The sequence below is a fragment of the Anomaloglossus baeobatrachus genome, unplaced genomic scaffold (genome assembly GCF_048569485.1).
Source record: "Anomaloglossus baeobatrachus isolate aAnoBae1 unplaced genomic scaffold, aAnoBae1.hap1 Scaffold_442, whole genome shotgun sequence".
In the NCBI taxonomy this organism is placed as follows: domain Eukaryota; kingdom Metazoa; phylum Chordata; class Amphibia; order Anura; family Aromobatidae; genus Anomaloglossus; species Anomaloglossus baeobatrachus.
This window is the reverse complement of record NW_027443757.1, coordinates 192,501-212,197: the sequence shown is the minus strand read 5'-3', so window position 1 is coordinate 212,197 and position 19,697 is coordinate 192,501. Positions and strand designations below refer to the sequence as shown.

The window sequence follows — 19,697 nt, the reverse complement described above, 5'->3', positions numbered from 1 at the left end:
GAGAGGATTAGACACAGCTCAGCAGACAGTATCACACAGGAGAGGATTAGATACACAGCCCAGCAGACAGTATCACACAGGAGAGGATGAGATACACAGCTCAGAAGACTATATCACACAGGAGAGGATTAGATACACAGCTCAGCAGACTATCACACAGGCTAGGATTAGATACACAGCTCAGCAGACAGTATCACACAGGAGAGGATTAGATACACGGCTCAGCAGACAGTATCACACAGGACAGGATTAGATACACAGCTCAGCAGACAGTATTACACAGGAGAGGATTAGATACACAGCTCAGCAGACAGTATCACACAGGAGTGGATTAGATACACAGCTCAGCAGACAGTATCACACAGGACAGGATTAGATACACAGCTCAGCAGACAGTATCACACAGGAGAGGATTAGATACACTTCTCAGCAGACAGTATCACACAGGAGAGGATTAGATACACTGCTCAGCAGACAGTATCACACAGGAGAGGATTAGATACACAGCTCAGCAGGCAGCATCACACAGGAGAGGATTAGATACACTGCTCAGCAGACAGTATTACACAGGAGAGGATTAGATACACAGTTCAGCAGACAGTATCACACAGGAGAGGATTAGACACAGCTCAGCAGACAGTATCACACAGGAGAGGATTAGATACACAGCCCAGCAGACAGTATCACACAGGAGAGGATTAGATACACAGCTCAGAAGACTATATCACACAGGAGAGGATTAGATACACAGCTGATACATGTATTTGTACATCAGTTTTCACGCTTCTTCTCAGGTTCCTCCACCACAAACATGGCGCCTTCTGTGGATGAGACTCTGGAGGACGTGAATCAGCGTCTGGATCGGCTGATCCTGAGAGTGATGGACGACCTGGAAGATCTGAAGGAGAAGAGACAATGTCTGAACGGTGTCATAGAGGAGGTGAGTGATGAGCGCTCGTCTCATACACGGATATACAGCTACACCGGTGGTGTTATATCTCATTTCCCAGTGTCTGACGGTATTATACATGATATCTCAGTGTCTGGCGGTATTATGTGTATATGTGGCAGTATTATACATGATATCTCAGTGTCTGGCGATATTATTTGAATATCTGGCAGTATTATGCGTTATATCTCAGTGTCTGGCGGTATTATGCGTTATATCTCAGTGTCTGGCGGTATTATACATGATATCTCAGTGTCTGATGGTATTATGTGTATATCTGGCGGTATTATGCGTTATATCTCAGTGTCTGGCGGTATTATGTGTATATGTGGCTTTATTATACATGATATCTCAGTGTCTGATGGTATTATGTGTATATCTGGCGGTATTATACATGATATCTCAGTGTCTGGTGGCATTATGTGTATATCTGGCGGTATTATACATGATATCTCAGTGTCTGGTGGTATGTGTATATATGGCGGTATTATACATGATATCACAGTGTCTGGTGGTATTATGTGTATATCTGGCGGTATTATACATGATATCTCAGTGTCTGATGGTATTATGTGTATATCTGGCGGTATTATGCGTTATATCTCAGTGTCTGGCGGTATTATGTGTATATGTGGCTTTATTATACATGATATCTCAGTGTCTGATGGTATTATGTGTATATCTGGCGGTATTATACATGATATCTCAGTGTCTGGTGGCATTATGTGTATATCTGGCGGTATTATACATGATATCTCAGTGTCTGGTGGTATGTGTATATATGGCGGTATTATACATGATATCACAGTGTCTGGTGGTATTATGTGTATATCTGGCGGTATTATACATGATATCTCAGTGTGTGGTGGTATTATGTGTATATATGGCGGTATTATACATGATATCTCAGTGTCTGATGGTATTATGTGTATATCTGGCGGTATTATACATGATATCTCAGTGTCTGGTGGCATTATGTGTATATCTGGCGGTATTATACATGATATCTCAGTGTCTGGTGGTATGTGTATATCTGGCGGTATTATACATGACATCACAGTGTCTGGTGGTATTATGTGTATATCTGGCGGTATTATACATGATATCTCAGTGTGTGGTGGTATTATGTGTATATGTGGCGGTATTATACATGATATCTCAGTGTCTGGTGGTATTATGTGTATATCTGGCGGTATTATACATGATATCTCAGTGTCTGGTGGTATTATGTGTATATCTGGCGGTATTATACATGATATCTCAGTATCTGGTGGTATTATGTGTATATGTGGCGGTATTATACATGATATTTCAGTGTCTGGTGGTATTATGTGTATATCTGGCGGTATTATACATGATATCTCAGTATCTGGTGGTATGTCTTTATGTGGCGGTATTATACATGATATCTCAGTGTCTGGTGGTATTATGTGTATATGTGGCGGTATTATACATGATATCTCAGTGTCTGGTGCTATTATGTGTATATGTGGCGGTATTATACATGATATCTCAGTGTCTGGTGCTATTATGTGTATATGTGGCGGTATTATACATAATATCTCAGTGTCTGATGGTATTATGTGTATATCTGGCGGTATTATACATGATGTCTCAGTGTCTGGTGGCATTATGTGTATATGTGGCGGTGTTATACATGATATCTCAGTGTCTGGTGGTATTATGTGTATATGTGGCGGTATTATACATGATATCTCAGTGTCTGGTGGTATGTGTATATGTGGCGGTATTATACATGATATCACAGTGTCTGGTATTATGTGTATATCTGGCGGTATTATACATGATATCTCAGTGTCTGGTGGTATTGTGTATATATGGCGGTATTATACATGATATCTTAGTGTCTGGTGGTATTATGTGTATATCTGGCGGTATTATACATGATATCTCAGTGTCTGGTAGTATTATGTGTATATCTGGCGGTATTATACATGATATCTCAGTGTGTGGTGGTATTATGTGTATATATGGCGGTATTATACATGATATCTCAGTGTGTGGTGGTATTATGTGTATATATGGCGGTATTATACATGATATCTCAGTGTCTGATGGTATTATGTGTATATCTGGCGGTATTATACATGATATCTCAGTGTCTGGTGGCATTATGTGTATATCTGGCGGTATTATACATGATATCTCAGTGTCTGGTGGTATGTGTATATCTGGCGGTATTATACATGACATCACAGTGTCTGGTGGTATTATGTGTATATCTGGCGGTATTATACATGATATCTCAGTGTGTGGTGGTATTATGTGTATATGTGGCGGTATTATACATGATATCTCAGTGTCTGGTGGTATTATGTGTATATCTGGCGGTATTATACATGATATCTCAGTGTCTGGTGGTATTATGTGTATATCTGGCGGTATTATACATGATATCTCAGTATCTGGTGGTATTATGTGTATATGTGGCGGTATTATACATGATATTTCAGTGTCTGGTGGTATTATGTGTATATCTGGCGGTATTATACATGATATCTCAGTATCTGGTGGTATGTCTTTATGTGGCGGTATTATACATGATATCTCAGTGTCTGGTGGTATTATGTGTATATGTGGCGGTATTATACATAATATCTCAGTGTCTGGTGCTATTATGTGTATATGTGGCGGTATTATACATGATATCTCAGTGTCTGGTGCTATTATGTGTATATGTGGCGGTATTATACATGATATCTCAGTGTCTGATGGTATTATGTGTATATCTGGCGGTATTATACATGATGTCTCAGTGTCTGGTGGCATTATGTGTATATGTGGCGGTGTTATACATGATATCTCAGTGTCTGGTGGTATTATGTGTATATGTGGCGGTATTATACATGATATCTCAGTGTCTGGTGGTATGTGTATATGTGGCGGTATTATACATGATATCACAGTGTCTGGTATTATGTGTATATCTGGCGGTATTATACATGATATCTCAGTGTCTGGTGGTATTGTGTATATATGGCGGTATTATACATGATATCTTAGTGTCTGGTGGTATTATGTGTATATCTGGCGGTATTATACATGATATCTCAGTGTCTGGTATTATGTGTATATCTGGCGGTATTATACATGATATCTCAGTGTCTGGTATTATGTGTATATCTGGCGGTATTATACATGATATCTCAGTGTCTGGTATTATGTGTATATCTCGCGGTATTATACATGATATCTCAGTGTCTGGTGGTATTTTGTGTATATGTGGCGGTATTATACATGATATCACAGTGTCTGGTGCTATTATGTGTATATCTCGTGGTATTATACATGATATCTCAGTGTCTGGCGGTATTATGTGTATTTCTGGTGGTATTCTACATGATATCTCAGGGTCTGGCGGTATTATGTGTATATCTAGAAGTATTATATATAACATCTCACTGTCTGGTTGGATCATATCTCAGTGTCTGGCTGTGTTATGTGTATACAGTTAGGTCCTGAAATCTTTGGCCAGTGACACAATTTTGGCGAGTTGGGCTCTGCATGCCACCACATTGGATTTGAAATGAAACCTCTACAACAGAATTCAAGTGCAGATTGTAACGTTTAATTTGAAGGTTTGAACAAAAATATCTGATAGAAATTGTAGGAATTGTCACATTTCTTTACAAACACTGCACATTTTAGGAGGTCAAAAGTAATTGGACAAATAAACCAAACCCAAACAAAATATTTTTATTTTCAATATTTTGTTGCGAATCCTTTGGAGGCAATCACTGCCTTAAGTCTGGAACCCATGGACATCACCAAACGCTGGGTTTCCTCCTTCTTAATGCTTTGCCAGGCCTTTACAGCCGCAGCCTTCAGGTCTTGCTTGTTTGTGGGTCTTTCCGTCTTAAGTCTGGATTTGAGCAAGTGAAATGCATGCTCAATTGGGTTAAGATCTGGTGATTGACTTGGCCATTGCAGAATGTTCCACTTTTTTGCACTCATGAACTCCTGGGTAGCTTTGGCTGTATGCTTGGGGTCATTGTCCATCTGTACTATGAAGCGCCATCCGATCAACTTTGCGGCATTTGGCTGAATCTGGGCTGAAAGTATATCCCGGTACACTTCAGAATTCATCCGGCTACTCTTGTCTGCTGTTATGTCATCAATAAACACAAGTGACCCAGTGCCATTGAAAGCCATGCATGCCCATGCCATCACGTTGCCTCCACCATGTTTTACAGAGGATGTGGTGTGCCTTGGATCATGTGCCGTTCCCTTTCTTCTCCAGTCTTTTTTCTTCCCATCATTCTGGTACAGGTTGATCTTGGTCTCATCTGTCCATAGAATACTTTTCCAGAACTGAGCTGGCTTCATGAGGTGTTTTTCAGCAAATGTAACTCTGGCCTGTCTATTTTTGGAATTGATGAATGGTTTGCATCTAGATGTGAACCCTTTGTATTTACTTTCATGGAGTCTTCTCTTTACTGGTGACTTAGAGACAGATACACCTACTTCACTGAGAGTGTTCTGGACTTCAGTTGATGTTGTGAACGGGTTCTTCTTCACCAAAGAAAGTATGCGGCGATCATCCACCACTGTTGTCATCCGTGGATGCCCAGGCCTTTTTGAGTTCCCAAGCTCAGCAGTCAATTCCTTTTTTCTCAGAATGTACCCGACTGTTGATTTTGCTACTCCAAGCATGTCTGCTATCTCTCTGATGGATTTTTTCTTTTTTTTCAGCCTCAGGATGTTCTGCTTCACCTCAATTGAGAGTTCCTTAGACCGCATGTTGTCTGGTCACAGCAACAGCTTCCAAATGCAAAACCACACACCTGTAATCAACCCCAGACCTTTTAACTACTTCATTGATAACAGGTTAACGAGGGAGACGCCTTCAGAGTTAATTGCAGCCCTTAGAGTCCCTTGTCCAATTACTTTTGGTCCCTTGAAAAAGAGGAGGCTATGCATTACAGAGCTATGATTCCTAAACTCTTTCTCCGATTTGGATGTGAAAACTGTCATATTGCAGCTGGGAGTGTGCACTTTCAGCCGGTATTATATATAGAATTGTATTTCTGAACATGTTTTTGAAAACAGCTAAAATAACAAAACTTGTGTCACTGTCCAAATATTTCTGGACCTAACTGTATGTGGTAGTATTATACATATCTGTGTGTGACGGTATTATATGTATATCTGGCGGTATTATTACAGATATAATCGGTATTCTATGCCCTGTGTCGTTCTCAGGGATGGCTCTGCCTTTCTCAGTCGCGGTATTCTATGGGGAACAAGTCCGTGTCCTCGCTGCAGTATACGCCAGAGATGACGCCTTCCTCGTTTGTCCAGGACAGGTGAGGGCGGTATTTTATTTCTTCCATATATCCTTTATTTTTCTGTATTTTCTGCTCTGTATGGTCACAGCAGAAATATCCCACCATGAAATCATGCGGTCACACTGACACTGGTTCATGAAGCTGATGAAGCGGGTGGTCTGCGGGGTCCGCAGCGTCCTGCACCTGTGTGTAGGGATAACTATGGCCATATAGCATTGCTCCTCATCTGTAGCACCGCAGCCTCGGACGTCTGTATCATCAACCATTGTGTGACTACAGCTCCCAGCATGTCCTGACAATCATACACAGCCGCAGTGATTCCGCCATCTTTCTCCTGTCTGTGCAGTGCTGCGGACGATGGGGGGACCACATTCACTGCAGAACGCGTTCAGCCGGAGACGCAGGACAAAGTGACGGAGCGGAAGCTCCCGGAGGTGGAGGATATTGGGGCCGCAGATCACGGTGAGTCCATATGTGGAGGAGGACCCATCTTAGGAGGCTGCAGTGACCTCTGGGAGTTTGCTCCTGGGTAGGAGGAGTGGGGGGTCACACACAATGGAGGTATTAGTGTAGCATGTGTCCTCCTCTACAAAATGCTACACTAATACCCTAGTGGGACACCATTTTGTAGAGGTGGACACATGCTACACTAATACCCTAGTCGGACACCATTTTGTAGAGGTGGACACATGTTATACTAATACCCTAGTCGGACACCATTTTGTAGAGGTGGACGCATGTTATACTAATACCCTAGTCGGACACCATTTTGTAGAGGTGGACACATGCTACACTAATACCCTAGTCGGACACCATTTTGTAGAGGTGGACGCATGTTATACTAATACCCTAGTCGGACACCATTTTGTAGAGGTGGACACATGCTAAACTAATACCCTAGTCGGACACCATTTTGTAGAGGTGGACACATGCTACATTAATACCCTAGTCGGACACCATTTTGTAGAGGTGGACACATGCTATACTAATACCCTAGTCGGACACCATTTTGTAGAGGTGGACACATGCTACATTAATACCCTAGTCGGACACCATTTTGTAGAGGTGGACACATGCTACACTAATACCCTAGTCGGACACCATTTTGTAGAGGTGGACACATGCTACACTAATACCCTATTCGGACACCATTTTGTAGAGGTGGACACATGCTACACTAATACCCTAGTCGGACGCCATTTTGTAGAGGTGGACACATGCTACACTAATACCCTAGTCGGACACCATTTTGTAGAGGTGGACACATGCTACACTAATACCCTATTCGGACACCATTTTGTAGAGGTGGACACATGCTACACTAATACCCTAGTCAGACACCATTTTGTAGAGGTGGACACATGCTACACTAATACCCTAGTCGGACACCATTTTGTAGAGGTGGACACATGCTACACTAATACCCTAGTCGGACACCATTTTGTAGAGGTGGAGACATGCTACACTAATACCCTAGTCGGACACTATTTTGTAGAGGTGGACACATGCTATACTAATACCCTAGTCGGACAACATTTTGTAGAGGTGGACACATGCTATACTAATATCCTAGTCGGACACCATTTTGTAGAGGTGGACGCATGTTATACTAATACCCTAGTCGGACACCATTTTGTAGAGGTGGACGCATGCTACACTAATACCCTAGTCGGACACCATTTTGTAGAGGTGGACACATGCTATACTAATACCCTAGTCGGACACCATTTTGTAGAGGTGGACGCATGTTATACTAATACCCTAGTCGGACACCATTTTGTAGAGGTGGACGCATGCTACACTAATACCCTAGTCGGACACCATTTTGTAGAGGTGGACGCATGCTACACTAATACCCTAGTCGGACACCATTTTGTAGAGGTGGACGCATGTTACACTAATACCCTAGTCGGACACCATTTTGTAGAGGTGGACGCATGCTACACTAATACCCTAGTCGGACACCATTTTGTAGAGGTGGACGCATGCTACACTAATACCCTAGTCGGACACCATTTTGTAGAGGTGGACGCATGTTATACTAATACCCTAGTCGGACACCATTTTGTAGAGGTGGACGCATGCTATACTAATACCCTAGTCGGACACCATTTTGTAGAGGTGGACGCATGCTATACTAATACCCTAGTCGGACACCATTTTGTAGAGGTGGACGCATGCTACACTAATACCCTAGTCGGACACCATTTTGTAGAGGTGGACACATGCTACACTAATACCCTAGTCGGACACCATTTTGTAGAGGTGGACACATGCTACACTAATACCCTAGTCGGACACCATTTTGTAGAGGTGGACACATGCTACACTAATACCCTAGTCGGACACCATTTTGTAGAGGTGGACACATGCTATACTAATACCCTAGTCGGACACCATTTTGTAGAGGTGGACACATGCTACACTAATACCCTAGTCGGACACCATTTTGTAGAGATGGACACATGCTACACTAATATCCTAGTCGGACACCATTTTGTAAAGGTGGACACATGCTACACTAATACCCTAGTCGGACACCATTTTGTAGAGGTGGAGACATGCTACACTAATACCCTAGTCGGACACTATTTTGTAGAGGTGGACACATGCTACACTAATACCCTAGTCGGACACCATTTTGTAGAGGTGGACACATGCTATACTAATATCCTAGTCGGACACCATTTTGTAGAGGTGGACACATGTTATACTAATACCCTAGTCGGACAACATTTTGTAGAGGTGGACGCATGCTACACTAATACCCTAGTCGGACACCATTTTGTAGAGGTGGACACATGCTACACTAATACCCTAGTCGGACACCATTTTGTAGAGGTGGACACATGCTACACTAATACCCTAGTTGGACACCATTTTGTAGAGGTGGACACATGCTACACTAATACCCTAGTCGGACACCATTTTGTAGAGGTGGACACATGATACACTAATACCCTAGTCGGACACCATTTTGTAGAGGTGGAGACATGCTACACTAATACCCTAGTCGGACACTATTTTGTAGAGGTGGACACATGCTATACTAATACCCTAGTCGGACACCATTTTGTAGAGGTGGACACATACTACACTAATACCCTAGTCGGACACCATTTTGTAGAGGTGGACGCATGCTACACTAATACCCTAGTCGGACACCATTTTGTAGAGGTGGACGCATGCTACACTAATACCCTAGTCGGACACCATTTTGTAGAGGTGGACACATGCTACACTAATACCCTAGTCGGACACCATTTTGTAGAGGTGGACACATGCTATACTAATACCCTAGTCGGACACCATTTTGTAGAGGTGGACACATGCTACACTAATACCCTAGTCGGACACCATTTTGTAGAGGTGGACACATGCTATACTAATACCCTAGTTGGACGCCATTTTGTAGAGGTGGACGCATGCTACACTAATACCCTAGTCGGACACCATTTTGTAGAGGTGGACGCATGCTACACTAATACCCTAGTCGGACACCATTTTGTAGAGGTGGACGCATGCTACACTAATACCCTAGTCGGACACCATTTTGTAGAGGTGGACACATGCTATACTAATACCCTAGTCGGACACCATTTTGTAGAGGTGGACACATGTTATACTAATACCCTAGTCGGACACCATTTTGTAGAGGTGGACACATGCTACACTAATACCCTAGTCGGACACCATTTTGTAGAGGTGGACACATGCTACACTAATACCCTAGTCGGACACCATTTTGTAGAGGTGGACACATGCCTCACTAATACCCTAGTCGGACACCATTTTGTAGAGGTGGAGACATGCTACACTAATACCCTAGTCGGACACCATTTTGTAGAGGTGGAGACATGCTATACTAATACCCTAGTTGGACACCATTTTGTAGAGGTGGACACATGCTACACTAATACCCTAGTCGGACACCATTTTGTAGAGGTGGACACATGCTACACTAATACCCTAGTCGGACACCATTTTGTAGAGGTGGACACATGCTACACTAATACCCTAGTCGGACACCATTTTGTAGAGGTGGACACATGCTATACTAATATCCTAGTCGGACACCATTTTGTAGAGGTGGACGCATGTTATACTAATACCCTAGTCGGACACCATTTTGTAGAGGTGGACGCATGCTACACTAATACCCTAGTCGGACACCATTTTGTAGAGGTGGACACATGCTATACTAATACCCTAGTCGGACACCATTTTGTAGAGGTGGACACATGCTATACTAATATCCTAGTCGGACACCATTTTGTAGAGGTGGACGCATGTTATACTAATACCCTAGTCGGACACCATTTTGTAGAGGTGGACGCATGCTACACTAATACCCTAGTCGGACACCATTTTGTAGAGGTGGACACATGCTACACTAATACCCTAGTCAGACACCATTTTGTAGAGGTGGACACATGCTATACTAATATCCTAGTCGGACACCATTTTGTAGAGGTGGACGCATGCTACACTAATACCCTAGTCGGACACCATTTTGTAGAGGTGGACACATGCTACACTAATACCCTAGTCGGACACCATTTTGTAGAGGTGGACACATGCTATACTAATATCCTAGTCGGACACCATTTTGTAGAGGTGGACGCATGTTATACTAATACCCTAGTCGGACACCATTTTGTAGAGGTGGACGCATGCTACACTAATACCCTAGTCGGACACCATTTTGTAGAGGTGGACACATGCTATACTAATACCCTAGTCGGACACCATTTTGTAGAGGTGGACACATGCTATACTAATACCCTAGTCGGACACCATTTTGTAGAGGTGGACACATGCTACACTAATACCCTAGTCGGACACCATTTTGTAGAGGTGGACACATGCTATACTAATACCCTAGTTGGACACCATTTTGTAGAGGTGGACACATGTTATACTAATACCCTAGTCGGACACCATTTTGTAGAGGTGGACACATGCTACACTAATACCCTAGTCGGACACCATTTTGTAGAGGTGGACACATGCTACACTAATACCCTAGTCGGACACCATTTTGTAGAGGTGGAGACATGCTACACTAATACCCTAGTCGGACACTATTTTGTAGAGGTGGACACATGCTACACTAATACCCTAGTCGGACACCATTTTGTAGAGGTGGACACATGCTATACTAATATCCTAGTCGGACACCATTTTGTAGAGGTGGACACATGCTACACTAATACCCTAGTCGGACACCATTTTGTAGAGGTGGACGCATGTTATACTAATACCCTAGTCGGACACCATTTTGTAGAGGTGGACGCATGCTATACTAATACCCTAGTCGGACACCATTTTGTAGAGGTGGACACATGCTACACTAATACCCTAGTCGGACACCATTTTGTAGAGGTGGACACATGCTATACTAATATCCTAGTCGGACACCATTTTGTAGAGGTGGACACATGCTACACTAATACCCTAGTCGGACACCATTTTGTAGAGGTGGACACATGCTATACTAATACCCTAGTCGGACACCATTTTGTAGAGGTGGACACATGCTACACTAATACCCTAGTCGGACTCCATTTTGCATACCTCCCAACCGTCCCGGATTCTGCGGGATTTGCACGATTTATCAGGGCTGTCCCGCACTCCCGCGGCTCACAGCTGATGTCCCGGCTCCTCCCCTCAGTGGAGTGAATAAATTAAATTATCATCCGCTCTGGATTTTCGGGGTGGCCGGGACTCGAACTCGTGGAACTGTGAGTTCATTGTTTCAAAGGCAGCAGCTTTACCACTGACCTACTGCCTCTATTGAAAGCAATAGGAAGATTTTGTTATCTTGACCTCTATACTGCAGGTGAGACACCAGAAGCAGGTTATTCAGCTGCAAAGATGGATGGAGGGATGGATGAATGGAGGGATGAATGGAGGGATGAATGAATGGAGGGATGAATGGAGGGATGGATGAATGGAGGGATGAATGGAGGGATGGATGAATGGAGGGATGAATGGAGGGATAGCGGGAGGGATGGATGGATGATAGAGGGATGAATGGAGGGATAGAAGGAGGGATGAATGGAGGGATAGAGGGATGAATGGAGGGATAGAAGGAGGGATGAATGGAGGGATAGAAGGAGGGATGAATGGAGGGATAGAGGGATGAATGGAGGGATAGAGGGAGGGATGAATGGAGGGATAGAGGCAGGGATGGATGGATGATAGAGGGATGAATGGAGGGATAGAGGGAGGGATGGATGGATGAATAGAGGGAGGGATGGATGGATGAATGGAGGGATAGAGGGATGAATGGAGGGATAGAGGGAGGGATGAATGGAGGGATAGAAGGAGGGATGAATGGAGGGATAAATGGAGGGATGAATGGAGGGATAGAGGGATGAATGGAGGGATAGAGGCAGGGATGGATGGATAATAGAGGGATGAATGGAGGGATAGAGGGAGGGATGGATGGATGAATGGAGAGATGAGTGGAGGGATAAAGGGAGGGATGAATGGAGGGATAGAGGGATCAATGGAGGGATAGAGGGATGAATGGATGGATAGAGGCAGGGATGGATGGATGATAGAGGGATGAATGGAGGGATAGAAGGAGGGATGAATGGAGGGATAGAGGGAGGGATGAATGGAGGAATAGAGGCAGGGATGGATGGATGATAGAGGGATGAATGGAAGGATAGAGGGAGGGATGAATGGAGGAATAGAGGCAGGGATGGATGGATGATAGAGGGATGAATGGAGGGATGAATGGAGGGATAGAGAGAGGGATGGATGGATGATAGAGGGATGAATGGAGGGATAGAAGGAGGGATGAATGGAGGGATGAATGGAGGGATAGAGGGAGGGATGGATGATAGAGGGATGAATGGAGGGATGAATGGAGGGATAGAGGGATGAATGGAGGGATGAATGGAGAGATAGAGGGAGGGATGGATGATAGAGGGATGAATGGAGGGATAGAGGGATGGATGGATGATAGAGGGATGAATGGAGGGATAGAGGGAGGGATGAATGGAGGGATAGAGGGATGAATGGAGGGATAGAGGCAGGGATGGATGGATGATAGAGGGATGAATTGAGGGAGGGATAGAGGGAGGGATGGATGGATGATAGAGGGATGAATGGAGGGATGAATGGAGGGATAGAAGGAGGGATGAATGGAGGGATAGAGGGATGAAAGGAGGGATAGAGGGAGGGATGGATGGATGATAGAGGGATGGATGATAGAGGGATATATAGATACACGACAGATAATAGATAGAGATAGAATCATAGATAGATAGAGGGATAGAATCATAGATAGATAGAATCATAGATAGATAGATAGATAGAGAGATAGAATCATAGATAGATAGATAGATAGATAGAGAGATAGAGGGATAGAGATAGATAGATACTGTATCTCAATGTTGGTGAAAGAGTCAGATTCGTTTGTTCCCATAAAACTACTATAAAGAAATGAGGAAAAAAATACAAATACAATTTATTTTTTTTTTTTTATCTTCACCACCTTGGATTCAAACCAGCAACGTTCAAAACTTGTGTCCAGCAGCCTCCTGGCTTTCCTAGCTGCTCTAGCTGTTGAGCCACTAGGATTGATGATGTCAGAGGGAGGATTTCACATAAATGAACCTACAATGCAGCCTCTTACACAGCAGATTACACAGGACACAGCTACATTGTACAGAGCAGCATCTCTATGTCCTGTATTCTAGAGGGAGAGGAAAAGAGGATTTTTTTTCTTCTAATAAAGTTACTAAAAATAATAAAAAAAAATAGAATAATGTAATTTTATTGTACTTTTTTTTATAAAATAATAAACATCACAAATCAGCAAATAACATGGACATATTTGGTGTCCCTGTAATCGTAATGACCTGAACAACACAGCGATCAGATTATTTATGGGGATCGGTAAATGGCGGGAAAAAAAAGGCGCAATTTATTATTTTTCTTTATTAAAACCCATAAAAAATGTAATAAAAATGGATCACTGAGGCCGTGTTCACACATAGCGTAAATGCTGCATTTTTTCTGCAGGTGTCCGCGCCAAGAGTGCAATAACAATGTTCTCTGATTATTGCGTGTTTGCGGTATTTTTTATACATTGTCCCCCTTATTTGATACATGTTTGTTGCTGATGTGAATCCTGAAGCTTATAAAGAAAGAAACACCAAATGCGCACAGTTCAGCGGCGTCTTTCCACGCACCAGGGGCGGAGATTTCAGGACGTCTCATCCACTTTGCTTGGACAATTAGTCCATATTCACATGTAGTGTAAATGCTGCATTTTTTCCTGCTGTTTCTTTGCACATTTATTCTGCTGTGTTTAATTGTCCAAGGAAAGTGGATGTGATTCCATGAAAAGACGCCGCTGAATTCTGCGGTTTTCGGGGGGGGGGGGGGGTTCTCTGGAGGTTTCTATGTGGAGCTTAAAAAAATGCAGGAAAAAGCTTCTCTGAACATAAAAACAGTTAAAAACGCAGATTCACATCTGAACCAAAAACGCATTAAATAATGGAGAAAAGGCAGAAAAAATGCAGCAAAATGGAAAAAACAGAGAAGATTGTTATTGTGTAGTTTGGTGCAGACAGAAAAAAAAAGAAACAGAATTTATGCAACGTGTGAACACGGATTGATAGGCACAAATAAGCAACATGTCATATAGTGACACAGAAATATAAAAAAATTCTGACTGCTATGAATATGAATGAACAGTCCGGGGCATCTGCTGAATGACCCTTACTGCCAAATGGGTGTGGCTGGGGGGTGTGGCTAGGGGCGTGGTCAAAATTTTGTTCACACATTCAGTATTTGGGCAGTTTTTTACTTCAGTATTTGTAGCCAAAACCAGGGAGTGGGACAGTAGTAGAAACTGGTCACCATTTCTATGTTTTTCACCCTCTCCTGGTTTTGGCTACAAATACTGAGGTAAAAATCTCACCAAATACAGAACGTGTGAACATGGCCTAATAAATCAGGGCGTCATCCACATTTATTCTGCAGCCAGACAGCGGACCCCAAACATCCAGCCAATGTCTTGTCCGGTCTTGTGGTGAAATGGGTGTCCTGTCGGGATGTGACCGCATGTATGCACATCACATACTCGCAGTCATGCTCTTGTACCGCCCCCGTGTAAGCAGCAGAGCTGCTCGGATCCGCGGTGGCTCGAGGGACGTCTGGACCCAGGGGTCTCGCGGCCACTCGAATGAAGGGGGGGATTTACAGGGGGTATGGTATATTGAGAGTTCGTGACGCCACCCGTGGTGTGTGGTAAGATGGAGTACCACCGTTTCGGCTGGAGTACCCGGTGGTGATGGAGTGGGCAGCCAGGTGTTTAACCCCTCCACAGGTAGGGGGGTTCCCGGGACTCGGTGGTGATGACAGGGAGGTGCCGTTGGGGAGGTAAGGGTCACTTGCGTACTCACTCAGTCCAATAACGCTGACACCGACAACTGTAGTAAACCAAAGTTCTGGACACCGCTGCCGCTGAGGGGGAGCACGCCTGGGTCCCATTTCTGTTGGTGTTGTCTGTTGATCTGTGACCTTTTCCCGTAGCATCTTGTTTCTTTCTGGTTGGTCCCCGTAGCCTAAAACTAGTCGGGTCCCGCTCCCCAGTGTGGCTAACTGAGGGAGCTTGCTGTCAGGGTTCACGCTTGGGATTTCTTGGGCCGTATTTGTGGAAAGTCCTATCCCCCTCGTTGCTCTAGTACCCTGATTTTGGAGCGGGTGGAGAACGGATCTTGAAGGCTCCGTTCTCGTCGGGCGAATTGTAAGGTTGCCTGAAGCTACTCCCTGACCTAGGGTCCACGTACCCCGTCGTGCCCTGGTCCCAGCCAGGTGATGGTACAAGGCCGCCGGCTGTCCACCACGACAATGCCGTGCCCGTTGTCACGATCCCCTGCGACCGGGGGTCCAGCTCCTACCAGGCCCAGACCAACGTCTGCCACCTAGGCATAACAAGGAGCCCAGCTCCTGACCTCCTCTCACTTTCACCTCCAACACTACACTCTCCCTTCCTCTGACTGTCTCCTGACCTCCCCTTAACCAGCCCCCCAAGTGGGCGACCCTATTCCACTCAGGCCGTCCACTGGTGTGTCTGGTGGGTGTGGTGCAGAGTGTTCCTAAGATTTTGATTAGCTGGTTTTGGCAACACCATTTGTTAGGGACCCGTAACGAAGGAGGAGGTGGATATTGCACAGAAGGGCAGATTGCACAATACCCTGTGACCACCTGATAGGCCAGGGCGTCACACTCTCGCCAGTAGAGAATCCCTGACAGTGTGCGGTGTGCACACTGTCAAGATCCAGAAGTCTGCAGTCACCTAGAGCAACTGCAGACTTTTACCACAAGACTAGACAACCCCTTTAAGAAATATCTTCAGTGTAATGAAGCCTGAGGAGTCCTGGAGGTGATGATACGACCACCACAAAGCGCTGATCTCACATCATCACATCTGTCTGACAGAAGGATCCACACAAGACTCGTATACAGAAGATCAGGGGTTAGGCCTCCAAGATGTTTGGGGAAACCTCCTGCCAAATGGAAAAAGTGTGCGCATGACCCAGAAGAAAGTGATGAAGAAAATGGCGGCTCTGAATATATGTATATGGGATTTACAGTTCTCTTTAGTTCATTCATTTTACATATTGTTAATTGCTAAAAATAAACAATTCTTATCACTTCTGCAGGATTTCTTCCATATCTGCCTAAACCTTTAGCACTGCCCTGGAGGAGGAGGAGAGAGGAAGAAAAGAGGAGGAGGAGAGAGGAAGAAAAGAGGAGGAGGAGGAGGAGGAGGAGAGAGGAAGAAAAGAGGAGGAGGAGGACCGAGGAAGAAAAGAGGAGGAGGAGGAGGAGGAGAGAGGAAGAAAAGAGGAGGAGGAGGAGGAGAGAGGAAGAAAAGAGGAGGAGGAGGAGAGAGGGAGAAAAGAAGAGGAGGAGGAGGAGGAGAGAGGAAGAAAAGAGGAGGAGGAGAGAGGAAGAAAAGAGGAGGAGAATGGAAGAAAAGAGGAGGAGGAGAGAGGAAGAAAAGAGGAGGAGGAGGAGGAGGAGGAGGAGGAGGAGAGAGGAAGAAAAGAGGAGGAGGAGGAGGACCGAGGAAGAAAAGAGGAAGAAAAGAGGAGGAGAGAGGAAGAAAAGAGGAGGAGGAGGAGGAGAGAGGAAGAAAAGAGGAGGAGGACCGAGGAAGAAAAGAGGAGGAGGAGGAGGAGAGAGGAAGAAAAGAGGAGGAGGAGGAGGAGAGAGGAAGAAAAGAGGAGGAGGAGGAGAGAGGGAGAAAAGAGGAGAAGGAGGAGGAGGAGAGAGGAAGAAAAGAGGAGGAGGAGGAGCAGGAGAGAGGAAGAAAAGAGGAGGAGGAGGAGGAGAGAGGAAGAAAAGAGGAGGAGGAGAAGGAGGAGAGAGGAAGAAAAGAGGAGGAGGAGAAGGAGGAGAGAGGAAGAAAAGAGGAGGAGAGAGGAAGAAAAGAGGAGGAGGAGGAGGAGAGAGGAAGAAAAGAGGAGGAGGAGGAGAGAGGAAGAAAAGAGGAGGAGGAGGAGGAGAGAGGAAGAAAAGAGGAGGAGGAGGAGGAAAGAGGAAGAAAAGAGGAGGAGGAGGAGGAAAGAGGAAGAAAAGAGGAGGAGGAGGAGAGAGGGAGAAAAGAGGAGAAGGAGGAGGAGGAGAGAGGAAGAAAAGAGGAGGAGGAGGAGCAGGAGAGAGGAAGAAAAGAGGAGGAGGAGGAGAGAGGAAGAAAAGAGGAGGAGGAGAAGGAGGAGAGAGGAAGAAAAGAGGAGGAGGAGAAGGAGGAGAGAGGAAGAAAAGAGGAGGAGAGAGGAAGAAAAGAGGAGGAGGAGGAGAGAGGAAGAAAAGAGGAGGAGGAGGAGAGAGGAAGAAAAGAGGAGGAGGAGGAGGAGAGAGGAAGAAAAGAGGAGGAGGAGGAGGAAAGAGGAAGAAAAGAGGAGGAGGAGAGAGGAAGAAAAGAGGAAGAGGAGAGAGGAAGAAAAGAGGAGGAGGAGGAAAGAGGAAAAAAAGAGGAGGAGGAGAGAGGAAGAAAAGAGGAGGAGGAGAGAGGAAGAAAAGAGGAGGAGGAGGAGAGAGGAAGAAAAGAAGAGGAGGAGGAGGAGGAGAGGAAGAAAAGAAGAGGAGGAGGAGGAGGAGAGAGGAAGAAAAGAGGAGGAGAGAGGAAGAAAAGAGGAGGAGGAGGAGGAGGCAGAGAGGAAGAAAAGAGGAGGAGGAGAGAGGAAGAAAAGAGGAGGAGGAGGAGGAAAAGAGGAGGAGGAGGAGGAGGAGAGAGGAAGAAGAGAGGAAGAAAAGAGGAGGAGGAGGAGGAGGAGGAGAGAGGAAGAAAAGAGGAGGAGGAGAGAGGAGAAAAGAGGAGGAGGAGGAGAGAGGAAGAAAAGAGGAGGAGGAGAGAGGAAGAAAAGAGGAGGAGGAGGAGGAGAGAGGAAGAAAAGAGGAGGAGGAGGAGGAGGAGAGAGGAAGAAAGAGGAGGAGGAGGAGGAGAGAGGAAGAAAAGAGGAGGAGGGAGGAGAGCGGAAGAAAAGAGGATGAGGAGGAGAGAGGAAGAAAGAGGAGGAGGAGGAGAGAGGAAGAAAAGAAGAGGAGGAGGAGAGAGGAAGAAAAGAGGAGGAGGAGAGAGGAAGAAAAGAGGAGGAGGAGGAGGAGAGAGGAAGAAAAGAGGAGGAGGAGAGAGGAAGAAAAGAGGAGGAGAATGGAAGAAAAGAGGAGGAGGAGAGAGGAAGAAAAGAGGAGGAGGAGAGAGGAAAAGAGGAGGAGGAGGAGAGAGGAAAAGAGGAGGAGGAAAGCAGGGAGGAGAGGGGAGCGGAGAGGAGGAGCGGAGAGGAGGAGAGGAGAGGAGGAGAGGGGAGCGGAGAGAGAGAGACTGATCACGCCAGGCTGGTTTTCGGCCAAACAGGATCCTGTCTATCAGTATAGCACCGTTCACATGCGTTTGCTGTATAGTCAGGATCCAGTGATTTTGCAGTATTTGGACGCAGCTCAAAAACACTACAAGGAGCGTTTTTGAAAAAAGTTAAAAAAACTGCAAGTCGCTGGATCCTCATTATAACGCACGGAAACGGAAGTGAACGCATGTTGTCGCAAGTCCATTGCAAATGCATTGAAATGAAAACGCATTTGCACTGGATCCGTTTTTGCGTTAAAAACCGTTCAGGACGCATGTTAAAAAAACGTAGTGTGAAAGCCGCTAACAAAAACAAAGCAGACCCCAAAACTATGTATGATTAGATTGTACTCGCTGATCAGATCACAAATACAGTTTGGTACATTGCAGAGCAGGGCGGGGGACCGTGCGTCTCGGGTGACTACTCTGAGGCACGTTCCCGGTGGCTTCTCTGTGCCTCTGATCCTATTGGCTGTTGGGTCGTGTGTCTGTATATGGAGAGATCAGTCAGTCGTGGACTGAGAGAAGCCGTCACGGATCAGCCCCGGTTTGGTCACAG

At 45.1% G+C, this 19,697-nt stretch overlaps 1 protein-coding gene across 1 annotated transcript in view; it reads left to right on the top strand.

Moving 5' to 3' along the window:
• LOC142279871 (uncharacterized) overlaps positions 1 to 19,697 on the top strand; it is a 153,098-nt gene that overhangs the window by 46,114 nt on the left and 87,287 nt on the right. The window contains exons 2-4 of the mRNA XM_075332706.1: positions 795 to 940; positions 6,173 to 6,276; positions 6,605 to 6,720. Of these exons, the coding sequence (XP_075188821.1) occupies positions 795 to 940; positions 6,173 to 6,276; positions 6,605 to 6,720 (366 nt within the window). The remainder of the gene's footprint in view (positions 1 to 794; positions 941 to 6,172; positions 6,277 to 6,604; positions 6,721 to 19,697) is intronic.